Source organism: Oncorhynchus keta, chromosome 19 (assembly GCF_023373465.1).
Source record: "Oncorhynchus keta strain PuntledgeMale-10-30-2019 chromosome 19, Oket_V2, whole genome shotgun sequence".
NCBI classification, from domain to species: Eukaryota; Metazoa; Chordata; class Actinopteri; order Salmoniformes; family Salmonidae; genus Oncorhynchus; species Oncorhynchus keta.
The window spans coordinates 73,533,479-73,546,068 of NC_068439.1; the positions used below are offsets into that span (position 1 = coordinate 73,533,479).

General features: G+C 44.0%; 1 protein-coding gene across 5 annotated transcripts; it reads left to right on the forward strand.

The window, feature by feature from the left end:
- Positions 1 to 3,333: 3,333 nt before the first annotated feature.
- LOC118398848 (hippocalcin-like protein 1) lies at positions 3,334 to 12,429 on the forward strand. 5 transcript variants are annotated; one of them, XM_035794610.2, is made up of 4 exons: positions 3,334 to 3,563; positions 8,662 to 9,565; positions 10,909 to 11,014; positions 11,291 to 12,429. In XM_035794610.2, the coding sequence occupies exons 2-4, from the start codon at positions 9,188 to 9,190 to the stop codon at positions 11,386 to 11,388; spliced, it is 582 nt and encodes a 193-aa protein (XP_035650503.1). In that variant the 5' UTR covers positions 3,334 to 3,563; positions 8,662 to 9,187; the 3' UTR covers positions 11,389 to 12,429. The 5 variants fall into 5 exon arrangements, with proteins under 5 accessions (XP_035650503.1, XP_035650505.1, XP_035650504.1 ...); XM_035794612.2 differs by having other exon boundaries at positions 8,668 to 9,565; XM_035794611.2 differs by lacking the exon at positions 3,334 to 3,563 and adding an exon at positions 3,575 to 3,723.
- The last annotated feature ends 161 nt before the right edge of the window (positions 12,430 to 12,590 follow it).

Below are 12,590 nucleotides of genomic sequence, written 5' to 3' on the forward strand. Positions count from 1 at the left end.
CTCATTGATGTATACAGAGAAGAGAGTCGGTCCAAGAATTGAACCCTGTGGCACCCCCATAGAGACTGCCAGAGGTCCGGACAGCAGACCCTCCGACTTGACACACTGAACTCTATCAGAGAAGTAGTTGGTGTACCAGGCGAGGCAATCATTTGAGAAACCAAGGCTGTCGAGTCTGCCGATGAGGATGTGGTGGTTGACAGAGTCGAAAGCCTTGGCCAGATCAATGAATACGGCTGCACAGTAATGTTTCTTATCGATGGCGGTTAAGATATCGTTTAGGACCTTGAGCGTGGCTGAGGTGCAACCATGACCAGCTCTGAAACCAGGTTGCATAGCAGAGAAGGTATGGTGAGATTCGAAATGGTCGGTAATCTGTTTGTTGACTTGACTTTCGAAGACCTTAGAAAGGCATGGTAGGATATATATAGGTCTGTAGCAGTTTGGGTCAAGAGTGTCCCCCCTTTTGAAGAGGGGGATGACCGCAGCTGCTTTCCAATCTTTGGGAATCTCAGACGACACGAAAGAGAGGTTGAACAGGCTAGTAATAGGGGTGGCAACAATTTCGGCAGATAATTTTAGAAAGAAAGGGTCCAGATTGTCTAGCCCGGCTGATTTGTAGGGGTCCAGATTTGTCAGCTCTTCCAGAACATCAGCTGAATGGATTTGGGAGAAGGAGAAATGGGGAAGGCTTGGGCGAGTTGCTGTTGGGGGTGCAGTGCTGTTGACCGGGGTAGGAGTAGCCAGGTGGAAAGCATGGCCAGCCGTAGAAAAATGCTTATTGAAATTCTCAATTATGGTGGATTTATCAGTGGTGACAGTGTTTCCTATCTTCAGTGCAGTGGGCAGCTGGGAGGAGGTGTTCTTATTCTCCATGGACTTTACAGTGTCCCAGAACTTTTTTGAGTTAGTGTTGCAGGAAGCAAATTTCTGCTTGAAAAAAGCTATCCTTGGCTTTTCTAATTGCCTGTGTATAACGGTTTCTAGCTTCCCTGAACAGCTGCATATCACGGGGCTGTTCGATGCTAATGCAGAACGCCATAGGATGTTTTTGTGTTGGTTAAGGGCAGTCAGGTCTGGGGGGAACCAAGGGCTATATCTGTTCCTGGTTCTAAATTTCTTGAATGGGGCATGTTTATTTAAGATGGTTAGGAAGGCATTTAAAAAAAATATCCAGGCATCCTCTACTGACGGGATGAGATCAATATCCTTCCAGGATACCCCGGCCAGGTCGATTAGAAAGGCCTGCTCGCTGAAGTGTTTCAGGGAGCGTTTTACAGTGATGAGTGGAGGTCGTTTGGGGAAGGGTACCAAAAAAGTCAAAGGGTCTAAATACTTTCCAAATGCACTGTACATCAGATGAATTGCAATGTCCCTCTTTGCCATGCAAATGAACTGAATCCCCCAAAAACATTTCCACTGCATTTCAGCCCTGCCACAAAAGGACCAACTGACATCATGTCAGTGATTCTCTCGTTAACACAGGTATGAGTGTTGACGAGGACAAGGCTGGAGATCACTCTGTCATGCTGATTGAGTTCGAATAACAGATTGGAAGCTTCAAAAGGAGGGTGGTGCTTGGAATCATTGTTCTTCCTCTGTTAACCATGGTTACCTGCAAGTTAACACATGCCGTCATCATTGCTTTGCACAAAAAGGGCTTCACAGGCAAGGATATTGCTGCCAGTAAGATTGCACTTAAATCAACCATTTATTGGATCATCAAGAACTTCAAGGAGAGTGGTTCAATTGTTGTGAAGAAGGCTTCAGGCTGCCCAAGAAAGTCAAGCAAGTGCCAGGACCATCTCCTAAAGTTGATTCAGCTGCGGGATCGGGGCACCACCAGTACAGAGCTTGCTCAGGAATGGCAGCAGGCAGGTGTGAGTGCATCAGCATGCACAGTGAGGCGAAGACTTTGAGGATGGCCTGGTGTCAAGAAGGGCAGCAAATAAGCCACTTCTCTCCAGGAAAAACATCAGGAACAGACTGATATTCTGCAAAAGGTACAGGGATTAGACTGCTGAGGACTGGGGTAAAGTCATTTTCTCTGATGAATCACCTTTCCGATTGTTTGGGGCATCCGGAAAAAAGCTTGTCCTGAGAAGACAAGGTGAGCGCTATCATCAATCCTGTGTCATGCCAACAGTAAAGCATCCTGAGACAATTAATGTGGGTGGTTGCTTCTCAGCCAAAGGAGTGGGCTCACTAACAATTTTGCCTAAGAACACAGCCATGAATAAAGAATGGTACCAACACAGCCTCCAAGAGCAACTTCTCCCAACCATCCAGGAACAGTTTGGTGACAAACAATGCCTTTTCCAGCATGATGGAGCACCTTGCCATAAGGCAAAAGTGATAACTAAGTGGCTCGGGGAACAAAACATCGATATTTTGGGTCCATGGCCAGGAAACTCCCCAGACCTTAATCCCCTTGAGAACTTGTGGTCAATCCTCAAGAGGCGGGTGGACAAACAAAAACACACAAATTCTGACAAACTCCAAGCATTGATTATGCAAGAATGGGCTGCCATCAGTGGGATGTGGCCCAGAAGTTAATTGACAGCATGCCAGGGCGGATTGCAGAGGTCTTGAAAAAGAAGGGTCAACACTGCAAATTTTGACTCTTTGCATCAACTTCATGTAATTGTCAATAAAAGCCTTTGACACTTATGAAATGCTTGCAATGATACTTCAGTATTCCATAGTAACATCTGACAGAAATATCTAAAGACACTGAAGCAGCAAACTGTGTGGAAATTAATATTTGTGTCATTCTCAAAACTTTTGGCCACGACTTTATACCTTATTGAGCATTCTTAAAGTAAATTATATAGGCCTAGGCCTTTTATATTCAACAAGGGTCCTTTAACTGACTTCATAACAATGGAATTGACACATAGAATGCAATGTTCCTATGAATTTATATTAGTACAGTATTTACTATAGCAATGTAGTCCAAACTTCTTATGAAATAAATAATGAGTGTAATATGATACGGTTGCAAGACTAACACCAAACGTTTAAACAAATCCAGAATGTGCGATTAAATACCCACACCGATCAGATATCCTTCCATTGGACCTGCAGCTTGTACTTGGCCCAACAGTTACTGTTACGTTCCCGCTACTGTATCAGCAGAGCAAATCTTGTGGTAGCGAGTGTGGATTGTTCTATATCCAAGTAGGAGGGGCCTTTTGGCAGTAATATATTTGAGAATGTATTACCGAAGGCCTACATACATTCCATTGCGGGAAAGGGTTTAAAAAAAATAATAAAGTAGCCTATCAAATGCCACTAAGAGGCAGTATAAAAGTAAAACGACTGCTATTAGATAGAAAAGACATCCCCCACGAGAGAATTGGGCGAGTCCGGGTAAAGCAGAGCAGCCGTGTATGTGTCGTATATCATGCAAAATGAGGAACCAGCGTTGCATGAAGAAGTTGTTTATCCTGATCTCTGAATATATTTTAAAACAGAACTTCCTTCAAAAATACTTTTTAGTTGTGTAGTCCTTTCAATAGTTTAATGTTCAGACTGAATACGGTTGCTTATACCATCTCAAGGTAATTGTAACCTTAATTTACTTGAGTTGATTTTTTCTGTTGAAGCGTTAGAAATAAAAGTTAACGGTATTGAGGCGCAACTTGGACACAACCGGACTGAAGAGGCCTACCCATCTTCAGCCGACAGCACAACATCGTATGCCAGGACTAAGTATAAAACGTTGAGTTTGTTGACAGTTCGATATTTATTTTAATCATTTTATATGCTCGATGTTGGCTCAATATGGCGATGCATTTATGTGCATAATCGTGCGTCCTTCAGACTGTAGTTTAAAATCGGCAACTTTCTTGCCATGGTTAGATATCTGATCACGCGTCTGTACATCTTGTCACAGTGGTGTTTTCTGCAGCAGAGAGAAGCTCATATGGGAGTTATTGTGGACTAGGAAAATAGAGTGGCATATTATCTGCTTTATGTAAGGTGTGGCAATAGTCAAAGTCGATGTCATAGCTTTTTATTTTGTTGGAAATATTAAATAATTTATAAAAACATTGAGAGGATTATGGTTGAAGACATTTAATCAATTTTTTCCCAGCAGATATTATCACATTGTGTCATATTCTACACAATAATTTTTTTTTTCTCTCAAGTCACTGTCATTTATTTGGAGATAACAGAACAGGATGTTCAGAATGTATCAGGTACAACTAGTACTAGAATGAACCCTCTTTCCTAACAAGTAGAATTCAGATATGTGTCTGTGGTTCTATGTGTTCCATTCATATCTGCAATGCTTTGAATGCTGTGCCCAGTTGGAGACGTGCCCCAGTCGTTAGTTACAGCCTCCTCCCTTGCATAAGTCAGCCTTAGCGCCATGGTGTTGCCGTGGAGACAGGTGTGTCAAGGGACTATATATGTCTGCTACAGTTCATGCTTTTCTGACACTGCCTCAGTAAACCTGACACACAGATGGAAGTGAGAATGTTTTGGAAATGTCTTTCCCCCTCCTCGATCAAATACTGGGTCATCTCCTGACCTAGCTTTTCTCAAAAGTCTCATCACAGCCAACTTTGACAGAGAGGTGTGAATGAGTGACTAACGGTAGTCTTCCATAAAGACATCGAGTTCATATTTACATATTTATATATTTAATTGAAGCCCAGTCAGCTTCACAGCATGCTACGGTAATGAGATTTTCAATGCCAGTACGCTGTCTAACTGGGTTCTCTCTCCCCAAGCACATCACATGATGGATTGGCTATTTGCATTCCCAGCAAAACGCTATGATAAATACAGATGGACAAAATAGTATTTTCTCTGTCCAATCCATCTCTGGAGCAGTAGTTAGCAATGGGAAATGTGCATGTTGACACCCCCTGACAGACATCATTAAACTGCGCGCCATTGCCAACAATGCTATTCTGGGGGATACTGGGAATTCTCCAAATGGTTAACAGCCTGCTGTTTGTTTTGAGTGTGATCATCTGGTTCACTGCAGCCGGAGAGAGATGGTGCTTTGTGTTGGGGGGAATCTTTTGACACCAGTCAGGGTCTCCCCCAGCATGTGATGATGTCACTAAGCCTGCCTGTAGGGGATGGGGTCTCCCCCGGCATGTGATGATGTCACTAAGCCTGCCTGTAGGGGATGGGGTCTCCCCCGGATTTTGACGATGTCACTAAGCCTGCCTGTAGGCCATGTGTAAGGTAACGAGCTCCAAGGCAACAGTCACCAACACTGGGGTTAGGGGTTACTAGAGTCATGTGTGATTTACTGGACCTGATGATTTGCTACATACCGTTAGAAATGGAAGAGAGTGGAACTTCTGGGGGTCAGAGGTGGGACAGGACTCCCCAGTCGTGGAAATGCATGCCGTGTGGAATCTGGAAGCTGTGCAAATATTTTCATTAGCCAGTGGAAAAGGTGGAACAACGGCAGCCATGGTTATTGGGTAAAGGGTTGATCGGGATGGAGGGGGGGCTTCTACAGACTACAGTAAGTGGTAGAGCCAGGGCAACAAGAGAAAGACTGTTGCCGTGTTACTGAGAGGAAAGGCAGACATTGGTTGTGTCCAAAATGGCACCCTATTCCAATGTAGTGCGTTACTTTTGACCAGGTTCCAGAGGGCTGTGCACTAGACTTAAATAAGGAATAGGGTGCCTTTTGGGACGCAAGCATTGAATGTGAAATAATAATCTCACGGGGCTGCTCATGGTGTGAACGTGCTGTGGAAGGCATCTAGGTTTAATAGGGGACAACCAGTTTCACAATCTCAGGCCTAATGGATGTCACTGGAGTTCATATGTGAACTTAGTGAGGCCTGTTCTTTTCCCACAAACAAATCAAAAGTGTGGTTCTATCGGCATATGAAAAGACGCAAACTAAACCATTTCTTCTGGTTGGTAAAAAAAAGCATCATCTTACAACAGAGAGCACAATGAACCGTCTGCACTTCACATAGGAGTGACGCCACCTGCTTGAATACCTGTTGGAACGCAATGGGGAAAAATAGCAAAGGGATAGTTCACCCAAATGACATATTGGTTTGCTTACCCTGTAAGCAGTCTATGGACAAGGTATGACAGCAATCCAAATAGCACCAGTCAGTAACATTTTCTACCATCTCCTCCATGATAAAGTCTACAAGGAGGAAGGGAAAATTCATTATACTGCCACCTTCATGCCATAAAGACAGATAAAGACAAACTGCAACATGCTGACGTGGTACCACACTTCATACCATTTTTTTGTGGTAAAAGCTGTGAATGTTGGCTCAAACATTAATAATCTGTTAAGTGAACATTGCAGTTTGTTTGAATCACAGCCAAATACTTTCTATACACAAGAAAACAGGGCTAGATTGCCATCCCAACTTCTGTTCATGGCACTGAATACATCATTTCAATTGGCAGTATTAGGTTCTAGCTGTGAAAACACCTGTCAAATGTAATGCTGTGTAACCTGCCAAGCACCAGACTGGGTAGATATCTGCCACTGACACGGTATGTGCATGACTACCATTTTGTAGAACTTATTGTTCTAGGCTTGAGAGGAGATCCGCATGGCTTACAGTTCTTCCCTATGTTGCTCCTTTTCAGTAAGACATCCGCAAAGGAAGACATTGCTTTTAACAAACATATGCCCATCCTTCACTGTGTGTAAACCTGCATTGCTATCCAGCAAAATCGTAAAAAATGACTATATGACATTGTTGCTATAGTGTTGTGCTATATAATGCATTATCATACACCAGTTTGATAAAGTGGATATTTCATGGGCATCTATTGGAGTGTAGGCTACTAAGCGTTTTTTTAAACTTTAAAATTAGAAGTTAAAAAAATAACAGCCATTTCTATCTGGAATGGAATCTTTACGGATGTCTTGTGGGTTTGTGTGCAAGTAGGGAATAAATAGCAACGCCTGTGTTTATGTCTGACCTAGCCCTGCCAAGCACAGTGAGCTGGCGTGGAAAACCGTCCACGTGACCATGTGACCCAGTCCAGGGGAGGCGTTGCCTGTTGCTTCCCGGGGGTGTTAAACTCTGGGGCCAGAGGGTGCGGTCGGGCTCTGGATGGGTGTGTGTGTCTGTGTCTGTGATGTTTAATTCCCAGCTTTGCACAGCTGTAAACCAAGCTAGGGCTAGTAGTGGTGTGACAGGGAGAGTTCAGGCTACTCCCAATCCACTCCGTTTACATTGCGACTTAGATCGAGAAAACTGCAGGAAATTACATTAAGGACTGTGTACATTAAGGACTCTCGAGACAAGAGGCCTTTCGAGAAGCTTGTTAGAGCACAGTCACAAGCCCAATTAGTTTCTGTCCTCTGCTACTGTCTCTGGTATAATCTGTCCTGTGCCAATAACCTCAGAGGACAGAGAGAAAGAGAGGTAAACAGAGAAAGAGAGGTAATGAGAGAACAGGATCATATGACCTTTCCTCTCTCTGGCCAATAAAAGCTTTGTTGGTAAAGTGCAGGGAGAGGAAGTGTTATATAACGTGTCATTAAATGTGTGCCATGTGTGTGCAGTCACCGCGGCTCCCATGGTATAGCCTACCTAGAAATTAGGGTTTTACTTTGATACATATTACTTTTTCTATTGCAAATTCTCTCTCTCTCACACACAAGGATACATGCACACCACGTACGTGTGCACACACACACTTTTACAATGATGCCCTCAAAAAGGCCAAAGAAGCCCCCTGCAGTGGCAAATTTCTTTCAATTTTCCCAGTAGGCTAATTAGATGCGTTCTCTTGTGAATCTGTGTTAAAAAAACAACCAATATGCTGTGATGCCAGATACCCTGTTATTCCCCTCCTTTTCACACACTTTCTTTCTCTCCCTCACTCTCCCTTGCACATACATACACACACACATACAACTGAAGACCCCTGCCTGTGTGGGTAACTGCCTCCCACATGGCCTAACCTAGTTACCTGGATTATGTAATGGTTGGCTGGCTTCTGAGGTAACAACAGCTTCTTGTGCCGTGCTGACCTTTTTGAGAGACAAGACTGACATATTGAATCCTAGAATGCTCCCAGCCACTCTGCTTCCATCGCATGGCAAACGGTCGATAAATTCTCACCGCGTGAGGGCATTCAAATGGTTGCCTCGGAGACCAGGTCTCGCCCTCCCGAGTGGCACTCGGAGCATCTCAGTTGTCATCTTATCAGTATCACTCTGCCACTGCTCATAGGCTGTTCAAAGCCTCTTCGGTCAAACGTTATAATTAAGCAATAACGCACAAGTGGGTGTGGTATATATACCATGGCTAAGGGTTGTTCTTAAGCACGACGCAACGCGGAGTGCCTGGATACAGCCCTTAAAAGTGGTATATTGGCCATATATCACAAACCCCCGAGGTGCCTTATTGCTATTATAAACTGGATACCAACGTAATTAGAGTAGTAAAAATAAATGTTTTGTTATACCCGTGGTATACGGTCTGATATACCACGGCTGTCATCCAATAAGCATTCAGGGCTCGAACCACCCAGTTTATAATAACCATCATTCAGTGAATCAACATTGGGCTGTTTGAGGTGGTTCTTCAATCTCAAGTTATTACACACCATCCAGACAAATTGGTTTAATCAAAACCGCACCATCACTGGTTTCACTTGATGTTACTAATGAGAGTGTTCCATTTCCCGTAGGAACAGAGGAAGAGGACATTGATCGAGCAGCCAGACAGCAGACAGACATCTTGAGGAGAGCGGAAGGGGACCTGCAGCCAGACAGACAGACATCTTGAGGAGAGCGGAAGGGGACCTGCAGCCAGACAGACAGCAGACAGACATCTTGAGGAGAGTGGAAGGGGACCTGCAGCCAGACACAGCAGACAGACATTTTGAGGAGAGCGGAAGGGGACCTGCAGCCAGACAGACAGACATCTTTAGGAGAGCGGAAGGGGACCTGCAGCCAGACACAGCAGACAGACATCTTGAGGAGAGCGGAAGGGGACCTGCAGCCAGCCAGACAGCAGACAGACATCTTGAGGAGAGCAGAAGGGGACCTGCAACCAGACAGACAGTAGACAGACATCTTGAGGAGAGCAGAAGGGGGACCTGCAGTCCTGCATGGTGGAGATTAGGTTCAAAGACTAGCAGCCCAGTAGACCTTCACCGTAATTTAACTAGGAAAGACCCTTGAGGTTCTAAACTTTGTTGCAGAGAGCTCGTCATGGGGAAACAGAACAGCAAACTGCGTCCTGAAGTGCTGAACGACCTGCGCGAGAACACAGAGTTTTCTGACCACGAGCTTCAGGAATGGTACAGAGGCTTCCTCAAAGACTGCCCCACGGGCCACCTGACCGTCGAAGAGTTCAAGAAGATCTACGCCAACTTCTTCCCGTATGGCGACGCTTCCAAGTTCGCCGAGCACGTGTTCCGGACATTCGACACCAACGGCGACGCCACCATTGACTTCCGGGAGTTCATCATTGCGCTGAGCGTTACGTCGCGCGGCGGCCTGGAGCAGAAGCTGCGCTGGGCCTTCAGTATGTATGACCTGGACGGGAACGGTTACATCAGCCGGGCTGAGATGCTGGAGATTGTACAGGTGAGATGTAGTCTACCAATGAGGTGAGGTGGTTCTGATGGCTCAGTGAACCTTTTTCAGTGAACCTTTTTTTTTTTTTCCATTGAGTGTCCCAACAGGAATTGCAGTCCCAACAGGAATTGCAGTCCCAACAGGAATAGCAGTCCCAACAGGAGTAGCAGTCCCAACAGGAATAGCCAAAGAACTATGTTTAGTTCTAGGAAACAGCTTTTATTCTAACAGTACATGGTGCTGTCAGTACCAGGGTTGTGGGTGTGATTCCTGCATGTACCACATATTCTGAATATGTGTCATTGTCAATGTTGATAGTTCTGTCCGTTGCTTTGGATAACAATGACTGATAGATGGCCATATTAAATGGTAGACATGTCGATATGTCGTTACATGCACAAAGTCAGGACAATATCCGGTCAATTTCCGCAACAACTAATCACAAGGCTAAACTTCTTTGATGTTTTGATCCCATAGCTTGAAAATGAAAAGGAAAGCCTCACTCTAGGAGCTCAGATGCAATAATTGAATAACCAAGGTTTTGATAGACAGGCTGTCTGGATCTGAGCTTCTTTTCTTTCTCAAGTGTTCTACTCTGCTAGCCAGCACATCGCCTAAACAGGTGTGTGTTTCTTTCTCCTCCAAAGCTACACTGTAGCGTGAAGCGCACCCGTGCAGATACTCTGTGTGACCATGTGAGAGCAAAGTCTTGCATCGCGCTCATCTCAATATCTGCGGTGCTGCTCGTTGCAACGTCATCTCGCTGAGTCTACCTTTAAATTGCCATACTTTTCACTGTGGATTCGGAAGACATTCGACGGGATCTCTCTCTCCTATTTACAACCTTTCTTTTACTGTATATCTGAGTGATATGTTCTTTATTACTCACATCCGTGATATCATAAACATATTTTAACCACAAGTCATGAACATTGGCTGCTACTTGTTCTCCTTTTATTATCCTTTATCAACATGGTGATATTTGCTCTCCCCACCGTCGTGGCCTGAGCAGCATGTCCCGTATCAGTGTTGGCTCAGGCGATTGTGTGTGGTGCTGATACAAACGAACCTGAATAAACAAATTCCCTTGTTAAAGTGTCCTCAGACCATATGCTCCTGTCTCATTGATATTTTTTATAAAGCCAGAGACCCCGTGAGGATTTTTCCAGGTGGTAACCTGACTGCAGAATAGTTCCATTCTGACAGAGAACATGGAATATTTTTTTGTGATTTACCCTGTTGTTTAATGGTTAAACTGTATACACATTGATTCTTGAAGAATGTAACTCTTTAATACCTTATGAGCTTAATGAAACTGTTTTGCCCAAGATACATTCTTCTTCCTTCCGCAGGCCATCTACAAGATGGTGTCCTCAGTGATGAAGATGCCAGAAGATGAGTCGACGCCAGAGAAACGGACAGATAAAATCTTCAGACAGATGGACGTAGACAAAGACGGTGAGTTTTTCTTTGCTTTTAAACATCTTGTTCTTTGACTTGTTCTAGTGACAATCATTTACAGTGCAAACTTGAGTCCACAAAACCCGAGCCTACAGTATGTCTTGAATGGGTATTTCACTTGAGCTCTTATGTGCTATGTCTGTGTATTGAAACAGTATGGATTTCTGGTGACCTCGTTCGAGGTTTTTCCCCCCCCTGCTGTGCAAATAATGTGATTTTTGGTGTTTATAGTGTAGTGTGTGTTGCTAACCTGGGGTCTCTTCTGGACTATAGGCAAACTCTCTCTGGAGGAGTTCATCAAAGGTGCCAAGAGTGACCCTTCCATCGTCCGGCTCCTGCAATCTGACCAGGGGACCTCTCGCCAGTTCTGAAGACACACACACACACATAGTTCTGAAGACAGAAAAGTGGAGATCACTGTATCATCCCCCATCCAACACACACACACATATGAGAAAGAGGTGGAAGAGGCACAGTTGTCATTACAATATCCATATCAGGCAGCCATTTTGTATTCTCTCATTCCATGTCTTGTTGTTTACATCATCATCAGTAGTTCCCTAGCCTGATCCCAGATCTGTTTGTTCTCTCTATTGCATGGAGTTGGCTAGACAGAACAGATCTGGGACCAGGATAGCAGTTTCCAATATCCCAATGCAGCGGTTTCATGCATTCTACAGCGATATATGTTTTCCATCATGAAACAAATTTTACACCCACAGTACCACTGAAGACTTATGACATTTCCTTGCAAATGTTTTACTTAACGTTTTATTTTTGCTTGCCGTACTTTAGTCAAGGTGACGTGCCATATCTAAATATTTGTACTGAATGTATTATTACACTAAGTATTATGACTTTTCCCCCTGATGTGTCACAGTAAGAAGAAATCAACCAAAACCAATATTTTGTACGTCAACCTGGAGCGGCAGGTAGCCTAACAATTAAGAGCGTTGGGACAGTAACTGAAGGGTTGCTGGTTTGAATCACCGAGCTGACTAGGTAAAAAACAAAATCTGTCGATGTGCCCTTGAGCAAGACACTTATCCCTAATTATCTGCTAAATTACTAACATGTAAAAACCATGGGTCGTCTCATTGTGACCTTTGCTCTAAATGTAATATTAGTTAGGCACATTCAAAAATGTTTTTCACTATATACCGTTTCTGCAGCACAGAAATTTTGAAAATGAATGTTTTAATACCCAGCTGTACAGAAAGTTCCAGTGATGTATTAAAACCAGTATCTTGTAATGTTTTGCAGTCACTGGTTTGTTTAGCTCCACAGGGCTTGCCAACAGAGTGGATTATCCCAGGTCCCAATAAGCACACTGTGGGGACCCTGACCCCGAAAACGTGTTGTTTTTAGCCTGCTGCTCCAGAAGCACATCAGAAATAAAAAAACGAATGCAACTTTGTTGTTTACTTCAGACTTCTTTATGGTAACAAAAAAAAGCTCTGCAACGCAAGTCTTGCTTCACTAATATGCTGCTTTTACACTTTGTGTATCTGGGATGTCATGAGTACAGTGGGTTGGTTCCAATTGCGGGTGACCCAAAATACAGATACACGCT